Genomic DNA, 26,481 nt, shown 5'->3' on the forward strand with positions numbered 1-26,481 from the left:
ATGAGCACTTACAGTATATCTACAATTGAGCAATAGTCTTGTTATACTCTCTGTACTTGCCTTTAGTTCCCTCAGCCTTTCCTCCATGATTTCATATTCTGTAACAGTAACCTGAGGTATGGAGAGTTTGGCTTCTGACTGCTGTATCCACAAGAGGATGGTGTTCATAGTTTCCTTATACTGTACAGGTGGTAAACTATCAAAAGCTGCATGAGAAGAGAGGAAAGCAGATAAACTTAACATTATTTTATTATGAAGTATTCATTTATGTAAAATGATAAACACAAACCAAGATTGGTTCTTGTAGGTTATCCGGGCTGTGTAACCGTGGTCTTGGAATTTTCTTTCCTGACGTTTTGCCAGCAACTGTGGCAGGCATCTTCAGAGTAGTAACACTGAAGGACAGTGTCTCTCAGTGTCAAGGGTGTAGGAAGAGTAATATATAGTCAGAAAGGGGTTGGGTTTGAGCTGAGTATTGTCCTGCAAAAGTATTGTCCTGTAAGTATCAAGATAATGTGCTAATGAGGGTATGGTATGTTAATATGGAACCATTGTATTCTGAAGTGATCTGTTAATGTGTGTAATCCAAAACTAATCTGTATGGCTATTGTTGAATGTTGTCTTTGTCTGGAGGTTTTTCAGGGCAGGAAGCCAAGCCTTATTCATTCTTAAACTCTCCTCTTTTCTGTTAAAGTTGTGCTGATGTTTATGAATTTCAATGGCTTCTCTGTGCAATCTGACAAAATAGTTGGTAGAATTGTCCAGTCTTTCAGTGTCTTGGAATAAGACCCTGTGTCCTGTTTGTGTCAGTCCATGTTCAGCCACTGCTGATTTCTCAGGTTGGCCAAGTCTGCAGTATCTTTCATGTTCTTTTATCCTTGTTTGTATGCTGCGTTTTGTGGTCCCGATGTAAACTTCTCCACAGCTGCAAGATATACGATATACTCCTGCAGAGGTGAGGGGGTCTCTTTTGTCTTTTGCTGATCGTAGCATTTGTTGTATTTTCTTGGTGGGTTTAAACACTGTTTGTAGGTTATGTTTTTTCAAAAGTTTCTCCATCCTATCAGTGACTCCTTTAATAAATGGCAAGAATACCTTTCCTATGGGAGACTGTTTTTCTTGAGTTTTCTGATTTTTGTTTGGTTCAATGGCCCTTCTGATTTCATTCTTGGAGTAGCCGTTTGCTAGCAGTGCGTGATTTAGATGGTTAGTTTCTTCCTTGAGAAACTGTGGTTCACAGATCCGTCTTGCACGGTCCATTAATGTTTTGATTATTCCTCTTTTCTGTCGGGGGTGGTGGTTGGAGTTTTTGTGTAAGTAGCGATCTGTGTGAGTTGGTTTCCGGTAGACCTTGTGACCTAACTGAAGGTTTGATTTACGGATGACAAGGGTATCAAGAAATGGGAGTTTACCCTCAATTTCCTTTTCCATGGTAAACTGAATGTTTGGATGGATATTATTAAGATGGTTTAGAAAGTCCATTAATTTTTCTTCACCATGGCTCCAAATGGTAAATGTATCATCTACGAACCTGAACCAGACTGTAGGTTTGTAAGGTGCTGATTCTAATGCTGTCTTTTCAAAATATTCCATGTAAAAGTTTGCTATTACTGGACTGAGTCAAACAATGGTGAAATAAGGCTGTTATATCTTCTGGAAAAATCTGGTTAATCAATGAGATTATGTCTTTAACTGGAACCTTGGTAAAGAGGGATACAACATCAAAACTGATTAATATATCCTTTGGATTGAGTCTTAACGGACTGATTTTGTTGATGAAGTGAGTTGAATCTTTGATGTAAGCTATGGGAAGTCCACTCAGTCCAGTAATAGCAAACTTTTACATGGAATATTTTGAAAAGACAGCATTAGAATCAGCACCTTACAAACCTACAGTCTGGTTCAGGTTCGTAGATGATACATTTACCATTTGGAGCCATGGTGAAGAAAAATTAATGGACTTTCTAAACCATCTTAATAATATCCATCCAAACATTCAGTTTACCATGGAAAAGGAAATTGAGGGTAAACTCCCATTTCTTGATACCCTTGTCATCCGTAAATCAAACCTTCAGTTAGGTCACAAGGTCTACCGGAAACCAACTCACACAGATCGCTACTTACACAAAAACTCCAACCACCACCCCCGACAGAAAAGAGGAATAATCAAAACATTAATGGACCGTGCAAGACGGATCTGTGAACCACAGTTTCTCAAGGAAGAAACTAACCATCTAAATCACGCACTGCTAGCAAACGGCTACTCCAAGAATGAAATCAGAAGGGCCATTGAACCAAACAAAAATCAGAAAACTCAAGAAAAACAGTCTCCCATAGGAAAGGTATTCTTGCCATTTATTAAAGGAGTCACTGATAGGATGGAGAAACTTTTGAAAAAACATAACCTACAAACAGTGTTTAAACCCACCAAGAAAATACAACAAATGCTACGATCAGCAAAAGACAAAAGAGACCCCCTCACCTCTGCAGGAGTATATCGTATACCTTGCAGCTGTGGAGAAGTTTACATCGGGACCACAAAACGCAGCATACAAACAAGGATAAAAGAACATGAAAGATACTGCAGACTTGGCCAACCTGAGAAATCAGCAGTGGCTGAACATGGACTGACACAAACAGGACACAGGGTCTTATTCCAAGACAATGAAAGACTGGACAATTCTACCAACTATTTTGTCAGATTGCACAGAGAAGCCATTGAAATTCATAAACATCAGCACAACTTTAACAGAAAAGAGGAGAGTTTAAGAATGAATAAGGCTTGGCTTCCTGCCCTGAAAAACCTCCAGACAAAGACAACATTCAACAATAGCCATACAGATTAGTTTTGGATTACACACATTAACAGATCACTTCAGGATACAATGGTTCCATATTAACATACCATACCCTCATTAGCACATTATCTTGATACTTACAGGACAATACTTTTGCAGGACAATACTCAGCTCAAACCCAACCCCTTTCTGACTATATATTACTCTTCCTACACCCTTGACACTGAGAGACACTGTCCTTCAGTGTTACTACTCTGAAGATGCCTGCCACAGTTGCTGGCAAAACGTCAGGAAAGAAAATTCCAAGACCACGGTTACACAGCCCGGATAACCTACAAGAACCAATGAACTCTGACCGTGAAAGCCTTCGACAATATTACAAACCAAGATCTTTTTTAAATCTGTTTTACCAGGATAGAAGAAGCTGACAGAATATTCCCTGCTATGCATTTACTATACGTACAGAAACGACTTTAAACTTGGACCTGGAAAACCTCTAGCTACTTTACTCTTTGACCCAGAATTCTATGACTTTGAATGATGTGTTACATGTAGGCTTGATACTTTTAAACTTCAGTGTCTATTTGAGGAGAGTCCTTGCAGCTACTCTGCAAATTTGTAGAGGCTACCTCAAAAAATGCTCCCCCACGAGCCTCGAAAAAAAATCTCCATAGCATAAAATGGACCCAATTTTTTGGGGGGGAAATACTGAAATAAAGCCAAATATTTACTGGTATGTGTATTTGGCTTATTTTGGTTTCCCTGAAAAAAATTGGGACCGCTAAACCCAAACTCAAATTTTACTGAAAAAAGCACAGCCCTAGACGCACTGTTCCTTCATTCTGTGTTTTCTCTTGATGTATTGCTGTACTTGTTAGCTAACCCTCTCTTTTTCTCTCTGTGTGCTGCTTCTTTGGGAAAACTCAATGCTAATCATGACATTAGCTAGCAGTTACAAGCTGATGATCCTTAATTCTTTTCACTGCCGCCTTTACTCCTGCTATCTAATCCTATACAAATGGAAGTTTTCTGTTAAGTCCGCGTGGGGGGACACACAAAAGGTCAGAGACGGAGTTCCAACAGCAACTGCTTTATTAGGTGAACAGGAACAGACTAACTACAGTGACCAGACCCCTGCTTATATGCCCACTTGGCCGCCTGCGGCCACTCTCCCCACAACCTTGATTGGGGGGGAAAGCCCCAGTAGCCAATTGGAACATACCGGTCAGGAGCCTTGGGGAACTCCAAGCTGCCCAGGGTTCCCCCTGATGCAATTACAAGGAGCTCCTTCCCTTGATTCAATAACCCACACCCACATGCATACATAACACCTTTGATTCAATCACCCACATCCACATGCATACATAACATTTTCAACCTCTATTTCCTTTTGAATTCTCCCTTTTCTTCTATTTTTAAGTCAGGAAAACCTGCTGCATCTTCTTCCAGAACACTATTAAAGTCCTTCTCCACTATTAAGACCAAATTTGGTTGATTTCCATCATGAGTACTGCAGATTCATTTTCACTGGCTTTCCCCCCATGTACCATTTTAGCTTTCCAACAATGCTGGGATTGCAAGAAAGGAGCAGTTGTGGGTAACCTGACTGGGGATTTCAATCTGGAGTTTCTATTTCAAAATCCAACCTTCTAGCCATAACCACACTGGCTTTAAACCTGTCATTCTCCATTCCTTTGATTTTCTCTCCCTGTCTATTTTGTATCCTATGGGAAGCTATGGGGGTGGGTGATCCTGCCCCACACTCATCTGCTTCAGAGGAGACTCTGGCAGGGGATAGCCTTGGACATGCACTACTGAGTTGGGTAGTCTAACTAAGATCTGCAGAAAAAAGAGCAAGGATGAAGCCACACCTGGGAATGTGCCAGCCAGGACGGCCTGACAGGCTTGCGAGGCCTGGCACAAGAATCAGCAGGGGAGCTGGGCTCAGGTAGCGGTCTGCACCTGGGAACTGGCCAGAGATGGAGGCCAGGAGTGGCTTGGGCCTCCTGGGGTCTGTGCAGTCCAGCTAGGGTTGCCAACCTCCAGGTGGGACCGGAGATTCCCTGGAATTACAACTGATCTCCAGATTAAATGCATAACTTATTTATTTATTATTTATTTATTTAAACATTTATTCCACTTCCCCTGGAGAAAATGGCTGCTTTGGAAGATGGACTGCATGGCACTATATCCTACTGAGGTCCCTCCCCTCCCCAAAGTCCACCTTCCCAGGCTTCACCCTCAAATTCCCAGGTATTTCTACACTCAGTGCTGGCAACTCTACGTCCAGAGATCATCCTTTTAAAACTTTAGGGGAGGGTGGAGCTGGAAAGAAGAGGGCCAGCCAGGGAGGCCATTGGCCCAGATTCCATTAAATTACTCTAGGCCCACCCCTGAGGAGAGGGCATTGGAGGAGTCCAGGGTAGGGTTACCAGTCCCCTATGCAAGATGGCCTACTAGCATGCGATAGACTTTACCTATCAAGATTGGGGAAGAATATGTTTGGCAAAAACCTGGGGAGGGCTTTAAACTGACACCACAAGGGGAAGGAGAGGACCAACATGGAGATTTCAATGGACAGCAAACAACAGAGGGCCATGGGATGGCCGTGTCAAATGGAGGCAAAGGTGCGAGGCTTTAGGTGTCTATATACCAATGTCCAAAGCATGGACAATAAGAAGGAAGAGCTTGAACTTCTAATGCAGTCAGAGGGATATGATTTAGTCACTCAATTTCCTGACCTGCCTGGCTGACAACTTCCTTTTTCAAATGGTGGAGGAAGCAATGAGTGGTTTGACTTAATATTAACCAATAGGCAAGAGTTGGTACATGGGGTGAAGGTGGTGGGGACCCTAGGGGGAAGTGACAATTTCCTCCTATCATTTCTTTTGTAGTGGGGGACCAAGGAAGCTCATAGCCATACATGTCTGTTAGATTTTAGTAGGGCAGACTTTAATGAATTCAGAGGCAAGATGAGAGTCATTACATGGGCAAGACTGCTGGAAGGGGAAAAAAGCAAGTGAAGAGTGGGCTCTCCTAAAACAAGAGCGCTTGCAAGCTCGTGGTATTGTGAGCACTTGTCCCTGTGGTAATCCCATAAACTACATCCACAGATGAGTAGTCCAAAAGAGAGTTGATTTATTAGAAAACCTACAGGTATACAGAGCTAACATGTAAGTTGGCACGAATGAGAACTAAAGGCATGGCCTAAGGCCTATATGGAAGAGCATTGGTCATATCAGATAGTGGTGACAGCCATGGCAACCCATGGCTTCCCACAGAGTTAGCGAAAGGAATTTGACACTTAACAGGCCTGGCCTTGGGATGCACCTGGTGGAACCAAAACACACACAGTCTGGCTGTCTCAGCAGAGAGCAGGCCTGACAGGTATTTCTATTCCAACAAGATGGAAACATGGAAGGGATCCAAAAAGCCAATGTGGAGGAACAGAGAACTCCATGATGAGCTAAGAAAGAAAAAGGAATTGTTCAAGAAATGAAGGCAAGGACATAGCTCTAAACAAGAGTATCTGAGGGTTTCTAGGCCCTGTAGGTCAGCCATCAGAGCGGCCAAGCTCAGAGGGAGCTGATGCTGGCCAGGGAGACTCACTACAACAAGTAAAGTTTCTTCAGTTATATGTGGAGCAAACACAAGGTAAGAGAAGCAATAGGTTCACAGGTGGAAATGGAACAACTCTGTCAGAGGACAGATAGAGAGCAGAAAGGCTCAATGCCTATTTTGCCTCAGTTTTCCCCCCAAGAATGAGAACTATCTCATCTAGAGATGGTAGCAGGCAAGACACGGCATCTGGGCTGCTGGTTCACATGGACGGAGAGATTGTTGAGAGGCACCTGGCTGCATTAGATGTTTATAAATCCCCCGGACAAGATGGTATGCACCCAAGAGTGCTCATGGAACTTTCAAGAGAATTTGCAAAGTCTTTGTCCATTGTCTTTAAGACCTCTTGGAGGACAGGAGATGTGCCACAAGACTGGAGGAGTGCAAATATTATGACAATCTTCAAAAAAGGGAGGAGGGATGACCCAAGAAATTACAGACCAGTCCGTCTGACCCCTGTCCCAGGGAAGATACTGGAGCAGATTTTAAAGGTATCAGTCTGTGAGGATCTGAAGGACAACTTGGTGATCCAGAGAAGCCAGAACAGATTTACCCCTAACAAGTCCTACCAGACCAACGTTGTTTCCTTCTTTGATCAAGTGATGAGCTTACTAGATTGCGGAAATGCTGCCGATGATGTTTACTTTGATTTCAGTAAGCTTTTGACAGGGTCTTTCATGTGTTTACTGCTGGGTTTTTCAACTCACCTGGGCGATTCAATTCCCCTGCCCCGAGCCTGGGACCCTGGAATTAATCCCCTTCTAAGGTAGCTTACCAAGCATGGGTAGGACTCTCACATACTAGGGTCGTGCAAAAAAAAAAAAATTCAGTAAATTTTGGGTTTGGGTTTATTGGGCCCGGGTTTTTTTTAACCTGGAAAAAACCGAATACCCATACCGGTAAAAAGGTATTTGGCTTTATTCCTGGGTTTACTGAAAAAAATCAGGCCCATTCTAGTTTATGGTGATTCTTTTTAAGCTCCCGTGGGGGCATTTATGGAGGTAGAGTTCCAAAATTTTCAGGGTAGCTTCAAGGGACGCTCCTTGCATGAACACCAAACTTTGGTTAAGATTGGGTCAGGGAGTCCAATTTTATGGGGTCACGAAGTGATCACTCCCCTTCCTCCATAGAAAAGCATGGTAAACTTTGTACAGGCCCATTGCAAGCATTCATGGGAAACTGAGTTGGTGAGGAAGTGGCTATTACAGACTATGAAAAATAAGTATTTTTAATATTCTCCCAGGGAGCATTTTTCGAGGTAGAGTCACCAAATTCACAGTGAGAGAGAGAATTCATTTATTTGTTTAGCCATAGGCAGTTACAAAAATATTCTTACATATGTGCAGCAAGCTTTAAAAGGGATAAAATTGCATCAGTCTCCTTGCATGAACCCCAAAATATGTTTGGGTCAGGGGGTCCAATTTTATGCCATCCTGAAGGGGTCGACCCCCTCCTCCATGCTTTTCTATGGGGGAGGGGGGTGACCCCTTTAGGACCCCATAAAATTGAACCCCCTGATCCAATCTTCACCAAACTTCAGAGTTCATGCAAGGAGAGTCCCTTGAAGCTACCCTGAAAATTTGGGAACGCTACCTCCAAAAATATTTTACCCACAGCTCATTAAATAATTCCCATAGGGAAAAGTCAAAGCTGAAAAAAGCCGAATACCTATACAGCTGATTCGGCAATCAGCTATCTGGCTTCAGCTTTATTCCCAGTTTTAATATCTGGGTTAAATTAAACCAGAAAGAAGCTAAGAAGGCCTTTTTCAGGTTCATTTTTGGTTCGGGTTTATTGATATGCACAGCCCTATTGCATACAGTAGACCATGCCAATAAAAGCATTCGGCTTTATTAAAAGGAATATTAAAAGTTCAGTTATAAACATTAGGCAAAAGAGTCGGTGCAGCAAAATAATAACATCTAACTCTTAAATACCGAGATACATGAAGATAAACATAAGTAAAGCCTCAAGGGGATGCAGCTGACAATAGAGTTCTGATCCTTTATTTGGAATGATTCTAAGGATCTCATGACTGCTTTTTCTGTGTATGTGTGCGTGCTTCTCTCTGTCTTTGTTCATGCTACTTCTATGGAAGCTTGCTTCCTCTTGCCTTTCCATTTGGTCTAGCTGTTAATGGCCCAGGCCACAACTCTCTGAAGTGCAGAAAGGGCTCACAGGCTTTTAATGTAGAAGTTCTGTGTGACAATTTTCACATATAGCAGGAAGCAGGATGTTGCATCAAGTTTTATGATTTGACCAAATGCTGACCAATTGCTGAGTGTGTCTGCTTGATCCATCATGTTGATTTATACAAGGATGTCCATCTCTTGACAACATGATGTTCTGATAGGTAAGCTGGGGCACTGGAGACTAGACTCTAGGATAGTTAGGTGGACAGGGAATTGGCTGGAGAACCATACTCAAAGAGTAGTTGTCAATGCCATTTCATCTGATTGGAGGGAAGTGTCCAGTGGGGTGTCACAGGGCTCAGTTCTGGGCCCAATACTTTTCAATATTTTTTATAAATGATCAGGATGAGGGAGTGGAAGGACTTCTCATTAATTTTTTAGATGACACCAAATTGCGAGCAATAGCAAACACCCTGGGTGACAAAAATGAGAAGCACACATACTGGATGGAGGATACACTTTTGAGTAGCAGTGTGTGTGAACATGATATTGCGGTACAAGATCTTGGGGTACAGCTGAATATGAGCAGTTAGTGTGATGCAGCAACAAAAAAGGCTAATGCAGTCTTATTGTGTATCAACAGGGACATAACATCCAAATCACAAGATATCATAGTCCCTCTCACTGTACAATGCATTGGTCAAGCCATACCAAGAGTACTATGTGTAGTTCTGGAGGCCTAACTTCAAAGAGGTTGTGGACACAATGGAAAGGGTACAGCAGAGAGCAATGAGGATGATCAGGGGCCTGGAGACCAAATCTTATGAGGAAAGGGACTTGGGAATGGTTAGTGTGGAAAAGAGAAGGCTGAGGGGGGACATGATTGCTCTCTTTGAGTATTTGAAGGGCTATCACTTAGAGGAGGGCAGGGAGCTGTTCCTGTTGGCAGCAGAGGATAGGACCCACAATAACAAGTATTAATTATGGGTTGAAAGTTACCAGCTACATATTAGGATTATTATTATTTTACAGAAAGAGTAGTTCAGCAGTGGAATCAGCTTCCTAGGGAGGTGGTGAGCCCCTTCTCTCTGACAGTCTTCATGCAGAGGCTGGACAAACACTTGTCAGGGATGCTCTAGGCTATCCTGCATTCAACAGGGAGCTGGAGTAGATGGTCTGTATGGCCCCTTCCAACTCTATGGTTCTGTTATTCTAAACCATTCAAAAGTGGTAGACATCAGTATGTTGACCAAAATTTATTATCAAGTATGAAGCCCAAAGTTTTGGATTTAGTATGAACTGGCCAAAGAAGACTGTTTCATATTCTTACATTTCCTGTTATTCAGAACTTCTGTCTATTTTTAAAGCTTCTACTGGAAGTGCCAATAACCTTTTTATGGTTCCTGTTATTGTATTGAGCATGTCTGTAAAAAGAAAATGTTCTTTTTAGGACATCTGTTAAATGCTTAGATTAGAACATTAGCATAGTAAAAAATACAAGTTACATTTTATTGAACTGTTCCCATTAGAATGACATTACAGATGCCTCTAAATAGGTTAACATCTGTGAAGTCTGAGCAACTCACTAAGGGATAAAATAAAGATCCATTCAAATCAACTGGAATTTTGCCATTCACTTCAGGACGATGTGGCTTGCATATAATCAAAGTTGTTGCCTTCCGTCTTCAACGGTATTTAGAATACAGAAACTGATACCACTAATTATAAATAACCTATTTTCTGACATTTACAGTGCAATATTGATGATAAGGCACGGCGTCATCCCCTTCCCTATGTACCCATGGATGGCAGATACATAGTTTTTACGGTGTCACAAAATTAGTTCAGTATAATGGACTTTTTCACAGAATGTTGTTAAAGACCAGCTAGTTTATTTTTTGGAGAAATAGCAGCAGATGTAATAAACATATATTTAATGTCTGCAAAGGTCAGGTAATCAATGAGTATGGTGTCAAAACTGCCTGTCAAAACTGGACCCACAAACATGGATTTATACTAAAGGTCTTTCTTCTGCTGAGACTTGCAGAGGTATACCTGCAACACAGTTCAGTCTCTGAAAAGGATGTCTAAAACACATTATTGTCAGTTCTTACAGATCTCAGATGCCTTTAAATGAGCCTTGGAAAGTTTCTTCAACCTTCACTCTAGCTCAGCCATACTTATTCCTATAATTACCTTTTGATTTTATTGCCTAACAAGTCACACATAGGCTACATTCACATGCAATGAAAAGCTATGGTTTGTTATACTGACAATACTCCCCCTCTGTGTTGGATGGGCAGAGGTCCTGCTCCTTTCTGCCAGCCACCAAACCCCTGTATGCCTCCTTGCTGTGCATATGTGCAAAACAGCCAACAACCAATCACGTACCACTGATGGCTGAGAAAGCAAGATGGGAGAGGAAAGTAGGGATGTGCATTAAGATATATCTGGTCTGGATATATATTATAAAAATATCAGTATTTTCTGGATATATTTGGGTCTCCAGATGGTAGCCAGGATTTGCCAGGATACAGAGAAATGGATCCCAGAGAATCCTGGAAATATTCGGGATTAGCACAAATATTGGGAGCCAGCATTTTAAGACTCCCATTACTACTTTCATCCCGGTGTGACTGTGTCTTCCCAGGGCTTGGTGTCAGCTTGCCAGGCTGGTTTTGCTTGGATTCTGTCTTTTTAAATTGGTTTTGTTGGTCTTTCTACATTGTATTATTTGCATGTGTTGCTTCATGTCAGGTTTGCTTTTTTGGTGAACTCGGGTTTGACTTTGCCTTCAATTTTCAGATTGTATATTGGCTCAGTCTCTGATTTTACATTTGTTGGGCTTGCACAGTGGTCCCATTTAGTTTGTCTTGGATGATTCTCTGGTTTGACATTATGTTGGATTCTAGGGTTTAATATTTGATGTGTTAGGCTTGCCACTTTGTCCTGTGGTTCCGTGATGATTCTCTGATTCTGCATTGGTTTTTTTGGGTTGTTGGTTCTGTCTGAGAGGCTTTTGGCCAGGGGTTACTTTTCTTGCTGTTGTGTCTTTGGCTATTCTTTGCCCTGCAGAATGTATGGGAACCACCACCACCCCCAGCAAGTAATGGAAGATGGCTGGGGGCACCTTGTTCAAGGGCCCATAGAACTGGACCAATTCACTTGAAATTTGTGGATTACTTAAAGGACAGGCACCACAAGCTCCACTGCAATTTTGGTAAAATGTGTTTGAAAAACAGCCCCTTCAGCTCTCCAGAAAGATTCCCAATAGGGAATAATGCAGCCAAATAATACTGGAATCCCGAATAAACCCAGATCCTAATACCAAACCAGTATTTGGAAACCAGAAATACTGATATTTTGGGGCTTCCTGATACCTGGACACCCCCCCCCCCCAAATACTAGGTATTTTTTTTTTTTTTTAGTTGCACATCCTTAGAGGGGAGTGTGAGAGAAAAGGCTTTTACATTATCAGCTCAGTTCATATAGGGTCTGGACCTTCAGAAAAAGGAGAATGGAGGGATCTTGTCTTAGAGTCTGCATTGTGTGAGAGCAAGCTAAACCAGAGAATGTATGAAGAGAGAGTCTGAACCTTTATATTGTCTCAGGAGACTACACAAATCTCAGAAACTTACTTTTGTGGGAAAGCAAGTTACGACAGTGCATGCTTTGGGAAGAGACTGTGATGCTGTCTCAAAGCCCCATATCAGAGGGAAACAAGGGAAAGATTGACACTATGAGAAGAGCTCGCATACACACTGTAAGAATCTTGAGGTTGAAGGAAGGCCAATATTCACCTCAAGAATACAAGCTTGACTGTTAATTGTTCTGTGCAGCCAAGAGTTAAGATCTGAACTATTATAATGTGCCCAGCAAGAGCTGTATGTTGCCTGTAAAATAGCTTTAAGAATTCTATCCCTGATAGTGAATTAAAGTAATTATTTTTAAATCCTGTTTCCCTGGGGTCTTCTATGTAAGACCTGCATTTAGAAGGCCATGAGTACTGGTTGTCATTAGAAGGTTGGGCTAGAGACCATTCTGGTCAAATGACACAGCATGCTACCTCTTTTTAAATGGCATTTAAAACCCTGACCTTCATACTCTCACCATACTCAGAGGCCTTTCGTTCTCCCTTTTTCTTGCTTATTCCTGTTGCATTATCTCTTTTGGACAGCAGGATACAAATAATTAAATACATTTCCTCCATACCTGAAACTTTACATTTTAATGTTTTTCTTTCTTTCTTTCTTTTTGGTTTATGTCTAGCTATGTGCCGTACCAATAAATGACTCTAGTCCAACCCCCTGATTAATGCAGGATCAGCCTAGAGCATCCCTGACTAGTGCTTGTCCAGCCTTTGCTTAAAGACTGACAGTGAGGGGGAGCTCACCACCTCCCTAGGTAGCTGATTCCACTGTTGAATAATTCTTACAGTAAAATAAATCCGAATATCCAGCTGGTACCTTTCATCCCACAATTTAAACCCCTTATTACGAGTCCTATCCTCTGCGGCCAACAGGAATAGCTTCCTTCCCTTTTCTAAGTGACAGCTTTTTAAATACTTAAAGAGAACAATCATGTCCCCCCTCAACCTCCTCTTCTCCAGACTAATCTTTCCCAACTCCCTCAGCCTGATCTTTTAATGAAGATACAACAGATATCACAAAATAATAATAAATTCATAATTCTGTCATCAGTAGTATAACAAAAGGTCAAAATGTTTTGACAAGCTGTCATCAGACAGATTTTAGTAACCATAGTAGACTTACTCATTCACTAGATGTTTTAGTAAGGATGCTTGCAAAATTCTTACAAGGCTGTTTGGAAGACAGGCATGGTTGTAAAGGGAAATTTTAAAAAAGTACTCCAGCCACCCCTTGAATATTTAGCATGCCATTCTTAATATATTCAGTCTACGTTACAACTAGGAAGGCAGAAAATTCACCTGGAACAGTTTCCCATTTGCAAGCTAGTTCCATTTTTCCTATCAAATTCTTCCTCAAAATCACCTTCTTCAAGCAAGGCTTTGCTTAATAATTTGCCTTTACTTTATTACTAACAGTACTAGCCTTTATCAAACCCTTGTCCTTGTCTTCTACTTTGTCCTGCACATCTTATGGCATGTTTACAAGCTTATTACAAGCTTAAAACAATTTCAATAATGTAGCAACACAAAGAAACCATTGAGTTCAGAAAGGAAAATCTGGCACTAACACAGAACAAAACACCGCAATTTCTTGCAGGAAGCCATGAAAGTTAAGTGTGAATCCATAATGTGGTTATGTCTACAGATTGTAATGCCTTAGGGCAGGAGCTGTGCCACATGTGAGCCTGGCACGATACTTAGGACACTCTTGGCACAAATAAGTGAGGCACATCACTAATGATAGCAGTAGTGTCTATCTCTCTTCATTTAAATTCATCTACATAATTGAGAAAAAATAGTTTGCCAGTCCTCTGCCCACCAGCAACATGAAGCCACTAAAAATTCTACTTGACATTAGAAGGAAATATATAATCTGTGTTCAGTCCCAATTTAACAATTTTATCAGATTTAGCAGTGTGCTTGGGAGCAGTTGCATGAAGACTATTTCAGGGTTTATTTTTCTTCCTAATTTATCTATATGAAAACATTTTTTTAATTATATTGTATAGGAAGGTTGCAGTTTGCTTTTTATGGATGGTAGGTGAAAGAATATAGAGTGAGCGCAGAAAAGAAGATATTATCTATTAAATTTCACTATGGGCATTTCCTTTAAAAAGAAAATATTTTAAAAAGAAAAATGAGATGATATTGTGTTGCATAATGTAAGCCATTTTAATCTGTACCTACAGTCAATGAATAAATTTTAAAAAAAACATGTAAATTATTAATTTAGAAAAACATCCTTTTGTAACAGAATAATTCAAAAGAGCATTCTACACTTGTTAAAGAAAACCGTTGTTGCAAAATAGAAGCGCCTGAGTCTAAGACACAAATTGCATTGCTTGCAATAATGTGACACATTAAAAAATTGTACAGAGTATTTGGTTTGTGTAAAATATCCTTACCTCAGCATTTCAACTAACACATTGTACATGCACTGCTTAGGAGGTACAAGTGTGATTTGTATAATATGCTGAAAATTGTCTTGGGTCTCCAAACTTTTGAAAATCTTAAATACAACCCATCCACCCTCCAGTTATTGTTTAATAATTTACCATATTTTGCATAGCCTCGATTGTCATTCTGGGATTGCTTACTGGTAGCGATACCATGCATTTCTGTGACATTACTGTTAAAATAAAATATTCCTAATTTGTATGGGTTCTTTGAAATCACTAGGCAAAATTACACCTGCCAAACTTGAAATCCCAGACTCATAGAATCATTGAGTTGGAAGGGGCCATACAGGCCATCTAGTCCAACCCCCTGCTTAATGCAGGTTCATAGAATCATGGAATCATGGAATCATAGAGTTGGAAGGGGCCATACAGACCATCTAGTCCAACCCCCTGCTTAATGCAGGATCAGCCTAGAGCATTCCTGACAAGTGCTTGTCCAGCCTCTGCTTAAAGACTACCAGTGATGGGGAGCTCACCACCTCCCTAGGTAGTTGATTCCACTGTTGAAAACTCTTACAGTAAATTTTTTTCCCTAATATCCAGCCGGTACCTCTCCACCTGCAACTAAAACCCATTATTGCAAGTCGAATCCTCTGCTGCCAACAGGAACAGCTCCCTGCCCTCATCTAAGTGACAGCTTTTCAATTACTTAAGGAGAGAAATCATTTCCCCCTCAACCTCCTCTTCTCCATACTAAACATTCCCAACTCCCTCAGTCCTTCCTCATAGGGCTTGGTCTCCAGGCCTTATCACTCTCCTTGCACTCTGTTCCCCTAGCTCATCCCCTCCCTAGAAAGCTGATTCCACTGTTGAACAACTCTTACAGTAAAATATTTTTTCCTAATATCCAGCTGGTACCTTTCCACATGTAATTTAAACCCATTACTGTGAGTCTTATCCTCTGCTATCAACAGGAACAGCTCCCTGCCCTCCTCTGACCTCCTTTCAAATACTTAAAGAAAGCAATCATGTCCCCCACAACCTCCTCTTCTCCTGACTAAATATTCCCAACTCCCTCAGCCTTTCTTCCTAGGGCTTGGTCTCCAGGCCCCTGAGCATCCTCTTTGCTTTCCTCTTCACCCACTCCATTCTATCCACATCCTTTTTGAAGTGAGGCCTCCAGAACTGCACACAATACTCCAGGTGTGGCCTGACCAATGCAGTGTACATCAGAACTATGACATATTGCAATTTGGATGTTATGCCTCTGTTGATGCTCCCCAAGATTGCATTAACTTTTTTTGTTGCTGCATCTCACTGACTGCTCATATTTAGCTTAAAAGTTAAAGGTCCCCTGTGCAAGCACCGGGTCATTCCTGACCCATGGGGTGACGTCACATCCCGACATTTACTAGGCAGACTTTGTTTGCGTGGTGGTTTGCCAGTGCCTTCCCCAGTCATCTTCCCTTTACCCCCAGCAAGATGGGTACTCATTTCACTGACCTCGGAAGGATGAAAGGCTGAGTCAACCTTGAGCCGGCTACCTGAAACCAACTTCCTTCGGGATCGAACTCAGGTCATGAGCAGAGTTTGGATTGCAGTACTGCAGCTTACCACTCTGCGCCACGGGGCTCTGTCCACCAATACCCCAAGATCTTGTTCACACATACTGCTACCCAGAAGTGTATCCCTTGTCCAGTATGCATGTTTCTCCTTTTTGTTACCCAGATGTAGAAATCTGCACTTGTCCTTGTTGAATTGTATCATGTTCACATCCACCCCTTTTCTCAGTGTGTTCAAATCTCATTGAATTCTATCTCTGTCTTCCTGTGTGTTCACTACTCCTCCCAATTTGCTGTCTTCTGCAAATTTAATGAGTACTCCCTCCACCCCCTCATCTAGATCATTTATAAAAACATTGAAAGGTACAGGACCATGAACCCAGCCCTGTGGCACCCCACTGGATAACTCTCTCCAATCAGAAGAAATGCCATTGACAACTACTCTTTAGGTGTAGTTCTCCAACCAGTTCTCTATCCACCTAACTAACCTAAAGTCTAGTCCTCAGTCCTTCAGTTTACCCAGTGACAAAGAACAGAGACATTAATACTGATGCCTATTTTCCAGAGTTTTTGAACTAAAATTAGTTAAAATTATCATTTTATTGTGATTTTGATTATTAAGAAACGTCAGCTCATGTTTCTCAATGGATGTTAACTGTTAAGAGATTAAAAGTTTTACAGTTATTTTTAGGATTGTTGACTCTGGTTTGGTAAATTCCTGGAAATTTGGGAATGGTATTTTTATTGATAGAATAATGTTTGTCCTGAGACGCGGGCTCACCCACCCGCATCGGGACTAAAAGCAGCGGCAGGGAGCCCCAGAAACAACCCTGTGCCCCCCCAAGCCTTGCCGACAGAGGGGACAGCCAAAGAAGTGGCCAAACCTGAGCTGCATAACCGCACCCCGCCACAAGCACCTTACCTCCCGGGTGGTGGCTGCAAGAGACGCTGGCTGGCAGGGAGGACTAGGCAGGGCACAAGGCGGTAGTGCCGAACCCAGGTGCAGAGAACACACCAGGAGAAGACCACCAGAGGCGGGGTTGTCAGGTCAGCAGGCTGCCACCTGACCAGGAGCAAGGGCCCAGGAAAGACACCCAGGGCCTCCAGGAGGTGGGAGGCATGTGGCCAGGAAACCACCCAGCACAAGAGCGTATGGCCTCTCTAATACTGCCCGCCCAGGAGGCAAGGCCAGGGGAGAACACCCTGAACCTCAGGGGGAAGAGGGGATGAAAGAGAGAGAGAGAGAGAGAGAGGAGGACAGGACTGGCCCAAGCCCATGGCCTACCCTATATGCTCTTGGGGGGAGGGAACAGGCCAGGAGGGGAGGGAGCTGGGAAGGGGCAGGGCTTCCCTGATTTAAAGGAGGAAAAAGGCAGAGGCCAGGGAGGAGAGGCAGCCAGTAGCTTCCATGCCAGAAAGAAGGAAGGATGCTCTGGAGACTGTGGGGGAGAGGGGGAAGTGCTGTTTCCCCCCACTCTTAGATGAAGCCTGCCTAAACTCCTGGGAAGAAGGGCCTTGGTCTGGCAGGCCTTCAAAGGTAAAGAGAAAAATAGGGGGCCATATGGCCAGTGCCAATAGCATGGACCTGCCGCAAGTGCAGCTGACCCGCCGGGGCCTCTAGAGGGACCCATGCAAGCATCATAATGTTGGTTTACTGTTTACTTCTCAAACCTTTCCTTGACCTATAAAACAGTAAACACTGATCTCAATGCTGAAATCTTGATCTACTGTTACCAATGCAGGTGGATCTTACAGAAAAGACAGTGGTCAATTTTTCACGGAGCTTTGCTGCGGTTTGACATCTGATTTGCGTCGGTGCAAATTTTGGATTATTCATGGCAACTCCGAATTTTTCTGGATTGAGCAATAAAAGCCGCGTTATAACCGCGGCAAGTCAAACCACTTTTGCGCTGTTCTTTCCTGTTGCTGTGCAGTTTTTGGCGAAGAGCTCCATGAAAAATTGTTTGCTTCGAATCATTTGCCCCTGCACATGACATCTCCTTTCCCCTCCCACAAAAACGGCGATTGGCTGGGGGAGTTTCGTGCTTGATTGAAAACACCGCCCCTTTTGCTGCGATTTGTGCGGCGGCCAGCAGATGTCGCTTCCTTGCTCAGTCTTCTGACTGCGTTCCAAGGCATAGGGATTGGTCAGCCTTGAGTTACTATTTTCATTTATTTCCTTTGTTTCAAAAGTCCCGCTTGATTGCTGGCGGATTTGAGCCAATCGCATAAAGCGGCCAGGTCACATACCCCCAGTTGGCCAATGGCGGACGGGTTTTGCGGCTCGCAGCCATGAATGTGGTTCATGTTGGAAGAGGCAGACCCATTCATTTTATTACCTCGTAGGCTAGCAGGCTCAGCTTACCTGAATAAACTGTGTTTTTTAGCTATGGTGGGAGCCAAAAATTGACGGGAGGAACCCGACCAGGAAAATGCTGCCGAAGTCGTCTGACTGGGAGGCCGTTCTGGAGGAGGTGTTGCAAATTGGGGGGGGGGAGGGCAGTTGCAAATTGCATAGGGGGGCATTGCAAATTGCATGGGGGAGGCGTTGCAAGTTGCAATGGGGGGCACTGAAAATTGCAATGGGGGGAGGCGGGGATGGCGGGCCGCCGGGCGTGCTTACTCAGAAGTTAGCCCTACAGGGTGCGATGGGGGCTGGGCTCTGCCCCCCTTGGCTAGCTGGTGCAACCCGGGCAAGTTCGGTGTGGGCCAGGGAAGCGTGCGGGCGTGCGGGGCTGGCTGCTTCTGGGAGTGTTTTACATGTGAGGAAGTCTATGGGGAGAGTGTCTTGGAGCTGGGGTGGGAGCAGGCCAGGTAGGCAAAGTTGGGAGCCAAGGCCGGACGAGGCCTCATTAGGGCAGCGCGGAAGGAGAAAGGAACTTTTTGCGAAGTGGGTGGGGACTCGGCGGCAGGGAGCCGGAGTGTGGTGGTGGGCGGAGATGAGCCGGGAGGGCCATGCGGAGCTGCTGTGGATTTCCCTGCTGGGGGGAGGGAGGTTTTTTGGGGGTTGGGGGGGCGCCGGGCATGCGATGCTGGGGTGATGGAGGTCAATGCAAAAGGGGATGTCTGAAAAGGGGGGATTTTTTGGGGGGTGTCTTTTTGTCCAGGGGGGTCCAGAAGGGTCGCAGCAGCCCCAGGGGAGTTGAGGAGGCGTGCGAAGGGAGATCTTCCAGCGCAACCCTGTGCAATGCCATCCTGAACTCAGTGCAAAAGGGGGGATTTGGGGGGTGTCTTTTATGCTGGGGTGGGTCCAGGAGGGTCACCGCCACCCCCGGGGAGTTGAGGAGGCACGCAAAAGGGAGATCTTCCGGTGTAATCCCGCGTAGTGCCATCCTGAGGTAGCTTTCCTGGGAAGTAAGCACCACTGACTAGACTGGAGCAGGATTCCGAGGAGACCTGTGTAGGATCACATTGCTACTCCTGTCTAAGGCTCAGTGGGCTAAGGATGGGGGTGACTCTACATAGCATTGTGCTATTTGGGTGCAAGGGGAAGTGGTGGGGGGCTTCTGTGTGAGGAAAGTTGGGTGAGGGGCGATTTGAAGTGCCAGAGGGATCCAGGGGTGCTTGGAAGGCAAAACAGCCTCGGATCGCCAGAGCCAGACCCCTCCTCATGAGATGCAAAGGAGGTGCCGATCCAGAGAAGAATCCTTTTATACTGAGAAGTTGGAAGCTGTGTCTCAGTTTGTAGAGCATCTGCTTGGCATGCAGAAGGTCCCAGGTTCAATCCCCAGCATCCCCAGTTAAAGGGACCAGGCAAGTAGGTGATGTGAAAGACCTTCTCTGCCTGAGATCCTGGAGGGCTGCTGCCGGTCTGAGTAGACAATACTGACTTTGATGGACCGAGGGTATGACTCAGTATAAGGCAGCTTTGTGTGTGGAATGGGGCGGGGGGGGAGAGCAGAAAAGGACAGCTTAAGCGGCATGGGAAGGGGATCGCAGGACGGGAGGCTCGAGGGGTGGCGCCGATCCAAGCTGGGCAAAGTTTGGAGGGCTTTGCAAAGAGTTCCCCCTCCCACCCAGGAAGGGGAACTGCTCAGGGTCCCACCCGCTCGACAGCTGCTTAGCTTTGTGCGCCTTCTGGTAAAAGGATTGTGGGTGCGCATTGGCCAAATGGATTGGAAGGGGCCTTGGCGGGGGATGGGGCAGGCTGGAAACTCCTGTGGACTTGGCCAGAGCTGGCCGAACCCCCCACCCCACCGAACATCTGTGCTCCCAGGCTCGCTTCCTGCTGAGCTCAGAAGAAGCTGTTCTCCTCCTTTTCTTTGCGTTGCTGCAACTATTTTCTTGAGCAACTCGCAACTCTTGAGTGTGTTTTGGCAGCAGAAGCCCTGCGGATTGGAAGGGGCCAATCGAGATTACCCCCCCCCAAAAAAAAGCAGGAACCTTGCTGTAATGATGCATGAGAGGGTTTGCCTTGGATTTACTGCTCTCTAGATGCAAATTCTTGTCTGCCGAATTCTCATAAGTAAAAAAAAATAAGCCCCCAATGCAGAGTTACGAGAATTTGGATGGGGAAAATGTCATCTAGAGAGCGTCAAATCCAAGGCAACCCCCCCCCCCCCTATACATGGCCTTGCAGTTTGTGTTAATCGGAAGTAAATCCCATGCTATTCAGGGGAGCATACTTTTCAGCAAGGGTGTCCCCAGAAACAATTTTAAGGGAGGGGGTCACTAAGAGATCATCCTGTGGACCTCTTGCTGACTAGTTGGAAGGGTGTATATTTCAGGGTACCTTTAAAAATCAATAAATGTAGGATTCCATATGGGGGGGGAAGCAAACTCCCAGACATGTAACAAGGGCACTTGGTGTACAAAGCCAAGGGGTGCAGGAAAAGTCATAACTGAAATAAACCTTGTGTAGTTGTTATTACTCTTTGTATTGACATTTTTACCAACATAACAACTATGTATAGTAGGGGGGTGCAGTTTTATATTCTTGCATTGAGTGCTAAAGTGGCTAGTTACAGAAGAAGAAGAGTTGGTTTTTGTATGTCTGGAGAGATACATGCCAAATGCAAACTTTTACCTTTCAATAAAAAGTTGCTTGTATCATTGAAAGCTCTGTTATTGTGTTTTTCTTTTAACGCAAAATATGTGAATGTATGAGTTGTTTTTTCTAAACTAAATCCTCGGTATTCAGGTTAAATTACAGTATTGGCACTTGGCGATAAATAAGTGGGTTTTGGGTTGCAGTTTGGGCACTCGGTCTCTAAAAGGTTCGCCATCACTGCCATAGGAGGTCTATACAAACACTTCCCTCACTGTTCACAGAAATTATTCCTTCTTGGGTCTGGTCAAACTTAATAAATTTTGGAGTAATTTTGCTGCCTTGGACCAAGCGACCATGGGCACTTGGGTGGGGGTGCAGAATGCCAACTGCAGTCAAACATGTATACAGTGGCAATTCACAAGCGGATGCTTATCAGCAGGTTGTAAAGTGCCAGCCATTGGGTCAAGCACCAAGAGGGCCTCCTCAGCGATTGCGGAAGTCAGAACTTGCCGCCCGAGCATTGTAATGTAAATGCCTCATCTTGAATGCCTGGGGAACCTTCCGGACGTCGGGATAGCTGTCAATTAAAAATCACAAATTGGCCCCTGTTCTCTTTGTAACTCGGTTTGTGGCAACAGCACGGATTTCAAAGGACACCTGTAAATAGAGATTAGCTGAGGAGTTGACCCATTCCTTCCCGGGACCAACCCCCCCCCCTTAATTTTGGAAGCTCATCCAGAGTTCAAGAGCAAGGGCGAGAGACAGGTGGAGAGTTGGTTGCTCATGCAAACTTGAGTGCTGCCCTGCAGGTTCTCCTCATCTTTGGTCAACTCCATTGAACTTTTCCAGCAATACTGGTCAGCCATGCAACTGACCATGCGTGCAGCCACCGACCTTCAATACCTGGAAATGTGGGGGATGGAGCCTGAGTAGGGCGGGGTTTGGAGAGGGGGAGGGGACCAAAGCGGCCCTTTTCTCCAGGGGAACTGTCCTCTGTCACCTGGAGATCATTTTTAATAGCAGGGGATCTCCAGCCATCACCTGGAGGTTTGCAACTGTGCCTAGGGCATACAGCAATTCTCCCTTTCATTGTCACAACCTAGCCTGCAGCCTAGGTAGGCTAGGCTGCAGGCTGGGAAATACCTGGAGACGTCGGGGCTGGAGCCTGAGGAGGGCGGGGTTGGAGTGTAAAGGCACACAGTCCACCTTACAAAGCAACCACCAGATGGACTGATTTCTGCTGCCTGGAGAGCACTTGTAGTAGCAGGAGATCTACAGCTAGTACATGGAGGTTGGCAACCCCACATAGACTCCACCTTCAAAAGGTGCCATCCTCTGTGCAAGGGATAGGACCTTCGGGGAGCCAGAAAGCAGCCACAGCCAGAAAAAAACAAGAGAGGGAGCGACATCTAGTGGCCAGATGGAGCGAAGCAGCAGCATGGGCAAAGTGGGCGGGGGTGGGCGGAGTTGGGGGCGGTCAGGCACGAGTGGAATGGAAGGGGAAGGACAAGGGAGCAGAGGTTACCGTCGCCAAATAGTGCGTGTTTTTCCCCATGAAAAACCAAAACAGCTTGGGGATAGAGGGGGGAAATCCGCTGCCATGAAAAACAAATTTACATCGGGTTTTTTTTTTTTGCTCCACGGAAAAAGAGAAGCAAAGTCTATCGTGAAAAATTGGCCAGTGAGAAATTGTGACCTAATCAGAGTGATTCACACACCTAAGACACTGTGGTATCTATTCTGTCTATTACTGGTAGCTCAGAGATTTTTAAAACAAATGAAAAAGCATCTTATTGAAACAAACACTTAATGACAAAAATATGACTCAGTGCATCTAAATTCAAAGCATCTTAACTCTTGGGGTTGTTTTACATATTAGCCCCTCCAGTCTAGTGTGCTACTTAACACCTGAGATGAATAAGCATTGTTTTACACTTTGAGAATACATGTGCTACAAATGCCCTATGTGTAAAGCTGAATCCATACACCCAAGATCAATCCATTCTGCCTATTTTGATCACCATCAGAGAATAGGAGGAAGAAAAATTAAGTGGAAATGAAGGGGGAATAATTTGGTATTTTAAATATTTATCACTACTTCTCTCAAGTCAAGAAGAGAAAAATGTATCGTTTCTGAGAAGGGGTACAGTACAGCCTCTCATTGGCCCGTCCTATCTTGGAAAATGCTTGAGGAAAGCCTTGATTGAAAGCACCCTACACATAAAAGTAGTACCTCTGCTTTGGATGGCACTATTAAGCATCATTCTTTGACGATCCTTGTACAATGACAATAGTGAAGAGCTAGGTATACCCACTCATTTTTTCTAACATGCAAAGCCTCTCATATTCTCTCTACTTGTAGGAAGCTAGATTTCAATGAGAATTTAAAACATAGTTCTGTCATGGAGAAAATCTCAAACTAAGAAGAATACTCTGAATACTCCCGAAGAGGGTCTTCTGGCAAAAACAGCATTGGAGGAAGAGGTCTGCAATTTGACTACAGTCTCAACCTACAGTCTCCATTTTTGGTAACATTTCATTTGAGTTTACCAGTTTAATCACTACCAGGATGAAATGGCTATATCTGAGATGAGTCAAGTTGAAGCTCTCTTCCTATATTCAAGTTGTGTTCTGTGGGACACAGAATGATGGGTAAACATCATAAAAGATTTTGAAACTAAGACAATGTTCAGATCTCATGGGCAACTGAGATATTGTCCATGACAAGCAGTTTTTCTGTCATACCTGCACATTCCCTTCCCTCCTCCTCTTGGACTTCATCAGCATGGCTTTCATTGAATTGAACTGTGGTGTTTGGTAAGCGTATAATAATACTGTCTTTTATTTCATTTAAATGTAAGAAGCTGCCATCCAGACTCTAGAAACCCTGTTTGGATAAACCATTTAAACTTCTTTCCAATGCAAACAAAGATACCAATTTTTTAATTGGCCTCAAAAATTTTAACTGTCAGTTTTGCTGCAGGGGTTTCTTGGTAGCAATAATACAAATTAGCAGTGAAACTTACTTGTTTGTAGAAGCTTTTTTCTAGCTTGTACATCAGCATAAACTTGATTGAAGTGGTTAGTAAAAGCAACGAGATCTGCTTCCAGAAACATTGGACCTTGCTGTTTCTCTTTCAGTGCTTTGCTTTGAACCTTTAGCTTTTCAGTCTGAGGCTGAAGGGTTGACAAGCGGATGACTTCATCCTAATTTTTTTAAAAGTAAGAATGTAATCATGATCTAAGAAAAGAAGCGCTAAGTAAAGTAAATGTATCATGACATAAGTACAGTTTTATTCAGGAGGGTCGTCTTCAGCCTTGACTAAGCTTCATAAAAACTATGTGCATCACTTCAGTGTAGCAAGAGGAGATGGTGACTTTTCCTGGCATAGCAACCAGGACACTGATGGCTGTGTTGGCACAGAATTCTGGAGTGGCTTGCAGTGCTAAGTGAATATCTCAAAGTTTGGTACAGTGGGTGCTCACTAGGGTTGTGCATATTGATAAACCCGAACTGAAAAGAAACCCAAAATTTGCCATTTCGGTACATTTCGGGATTCGGATTTACCAGATACCATTCATTCATTTATTGTGGTCAATAGACCAAAACCAATTTGATACCAAAACCTGGGGATAGGGCTGAAGCCAAATAGGCAATTCCCAAAAAAGCTGAATATCTATAGCTATTCAGCTTTTTTGGGAATTGCCTATTTGGCTTCAGCCCTACCCCCAGGTTTTGGTATCCCCAGGTTTGGGGTTCAGCTATTCAACTTTGCTCAGAGGCATGGCTCTGTGCTTTCTCCCTTTTTCTTTCTTTCTTTCTTTTTGACTGGTTTTGTTTTTGACTGGGGCCCTTTTGAGATGGGGATTGTGTAATTGGAGCCAACTTGGACTGACAAACCTTTCAGTGGGTTGATATGGATCAAGCATAAGGTTTTTTTTTTTTTTTAAAGATGGGGCTCACCAAGTCCCATTCAGAGGGATATACCCTCCAACTAAAAAGAGGCTGCTGACACCACCAGGCTTCCAAAGGAGATTTCTACATCCATGTGGATGAGCAATCCCCTTCAGACAGCCCCCATGGTCGAGATTTTGGCTGTCTCCAATCTCACCCCTCCTGAAAACCTGCTTTCCAAAAGAAGGTCGCCCCAAGTAGAGGTTTCATTTCCCCACACCATGACAATCTCTTGAAATCAGATTTTTGATGACCATAAGAAAGGACTGTTGACAGGATGTCATTTGCCACCAAAAGGAATATTTTCAGTGCCTTATTTCTCTTGCATTTAAGCCTTTTTCCTCTGTTTGGAAGCTAATTTGCATGGACATCATGCAAAGCCACCCAAAAACAAAGGGAGCCCCCAGACTTTGAGGTGCCAGCCAGGCAATCAGCTCTTTCCATCAGTCCTTGGCAATGCTGAACTTTTCAACGTGAAAACCGATGGAAAGCTTGGCTGGCAAATGCCTGGAGGATGGGGCGACCCCTTTGTGGGCCCATAAAGTTAACCAAACTTTGGTGACAGTCTAAGGAGAGTTCCTTGCAGCCATGCTGCAAATTTGGGGACTCGACCTCCAAAAATCCCCCCCCCAGGAGATTCGAAAAAAAAATCCTCATAGACTATAATGGACCTGAATTTTCCAGGAAACCTGAAAATAAGGCAAATACTGAAATTTGCCGGTATGGGTATTTGGCTTATTTCATGTTTACTGAAAAAATCAGGCCCAATAAACCCGAACCTGAAATTTACCTCTCTCCCTCTCCCTCTCCCTCTCCCTCTCTCTCTCTCTCTCTCTCTCTCACACAACCAATGGCCCAGGCTAGTCTGATCTCGTCAGATCTCAGAAGCTAAGCAGGGTCAGCCCTGGTTAGTATTTGGATGGGAGACCACCAAGGAATACCAGGGTTGCTGTGCAGAGGAAGGCACTGGCAAACCACCTCTGTTAGTCTCTAGCCATGAAAACCCCAAAAAGGGGTCGCCATAAGTCAGCTGCGACTTGACGGCACTTTACACACACACACAGTGATCACAGTGGTTTTTGAGCTTGTGTATTACACACTCATTTATAAGTCAAACAACTTTTGTACCTTCACAGTGTTTAATTTACAGTAGCAGTTCATTTCTGGAACCCTGTTTTTTGTTACATAGATCTTCTTCAGCTATTAGGTACGTTACATAGATCTTCTTCAGCTATTAGATAAGTTAACAGCCTCAAGGATACGTAACTAGGAACCAGACTGAAGTTTTAATGTTCTAATCAAACATATCAGGAAGATTACTTTAAAGCTACATAATTCTGGAAACCATATTTACAGCTAAATATAAAACTATGCATAC

General features: G+C 43.8%; 1 protein-coding gene across 1 annotated transcript in view; it reads right to left on the reverse strand.

Annotated features, from left to right (window-relative positions):
* DMD (dystrophin) overlaps nucleotides 1-26,481 on the reverse strand; it is a 1,354,185-nt gene that overhangs the window by 811,718 nt on the left and 515,986 nt on the right. Inside the window, exons 21-22 of the mRNA XM_056862020.1 lie at nucleotides 24,175-24,355; nucleotides 61-206 (exon numbers count right to left, since the gene is read on the reverse strand). Of these exons, the coding sequence (XP_056717998.1) occupies nucleotides 61-206; nucleotides 24,175-24,355 (327 nt within the window). The remainder of the gene's footprint in view (nucleotides 1-60; nucleotides 207-24,174; nucleotides 24,356-26,481) is intronic.

This window comes from Euleptes europaea, chromosome 16 (genome assembly GCF_029931775.1).
Source record: "Euleptes europaea isolate rEulEur1 chromosome 16, rEulEur1.hap1, whole genome shotgun sequence".
In the NCBI taxonomy this organism is placed as follows: domain Eukaryota; kingdom Metazoa; phylum Chordata; class Lepidosauria; order Squamata; family Sphaerodactylidae; genus Euleptes; species Euleptes europaea.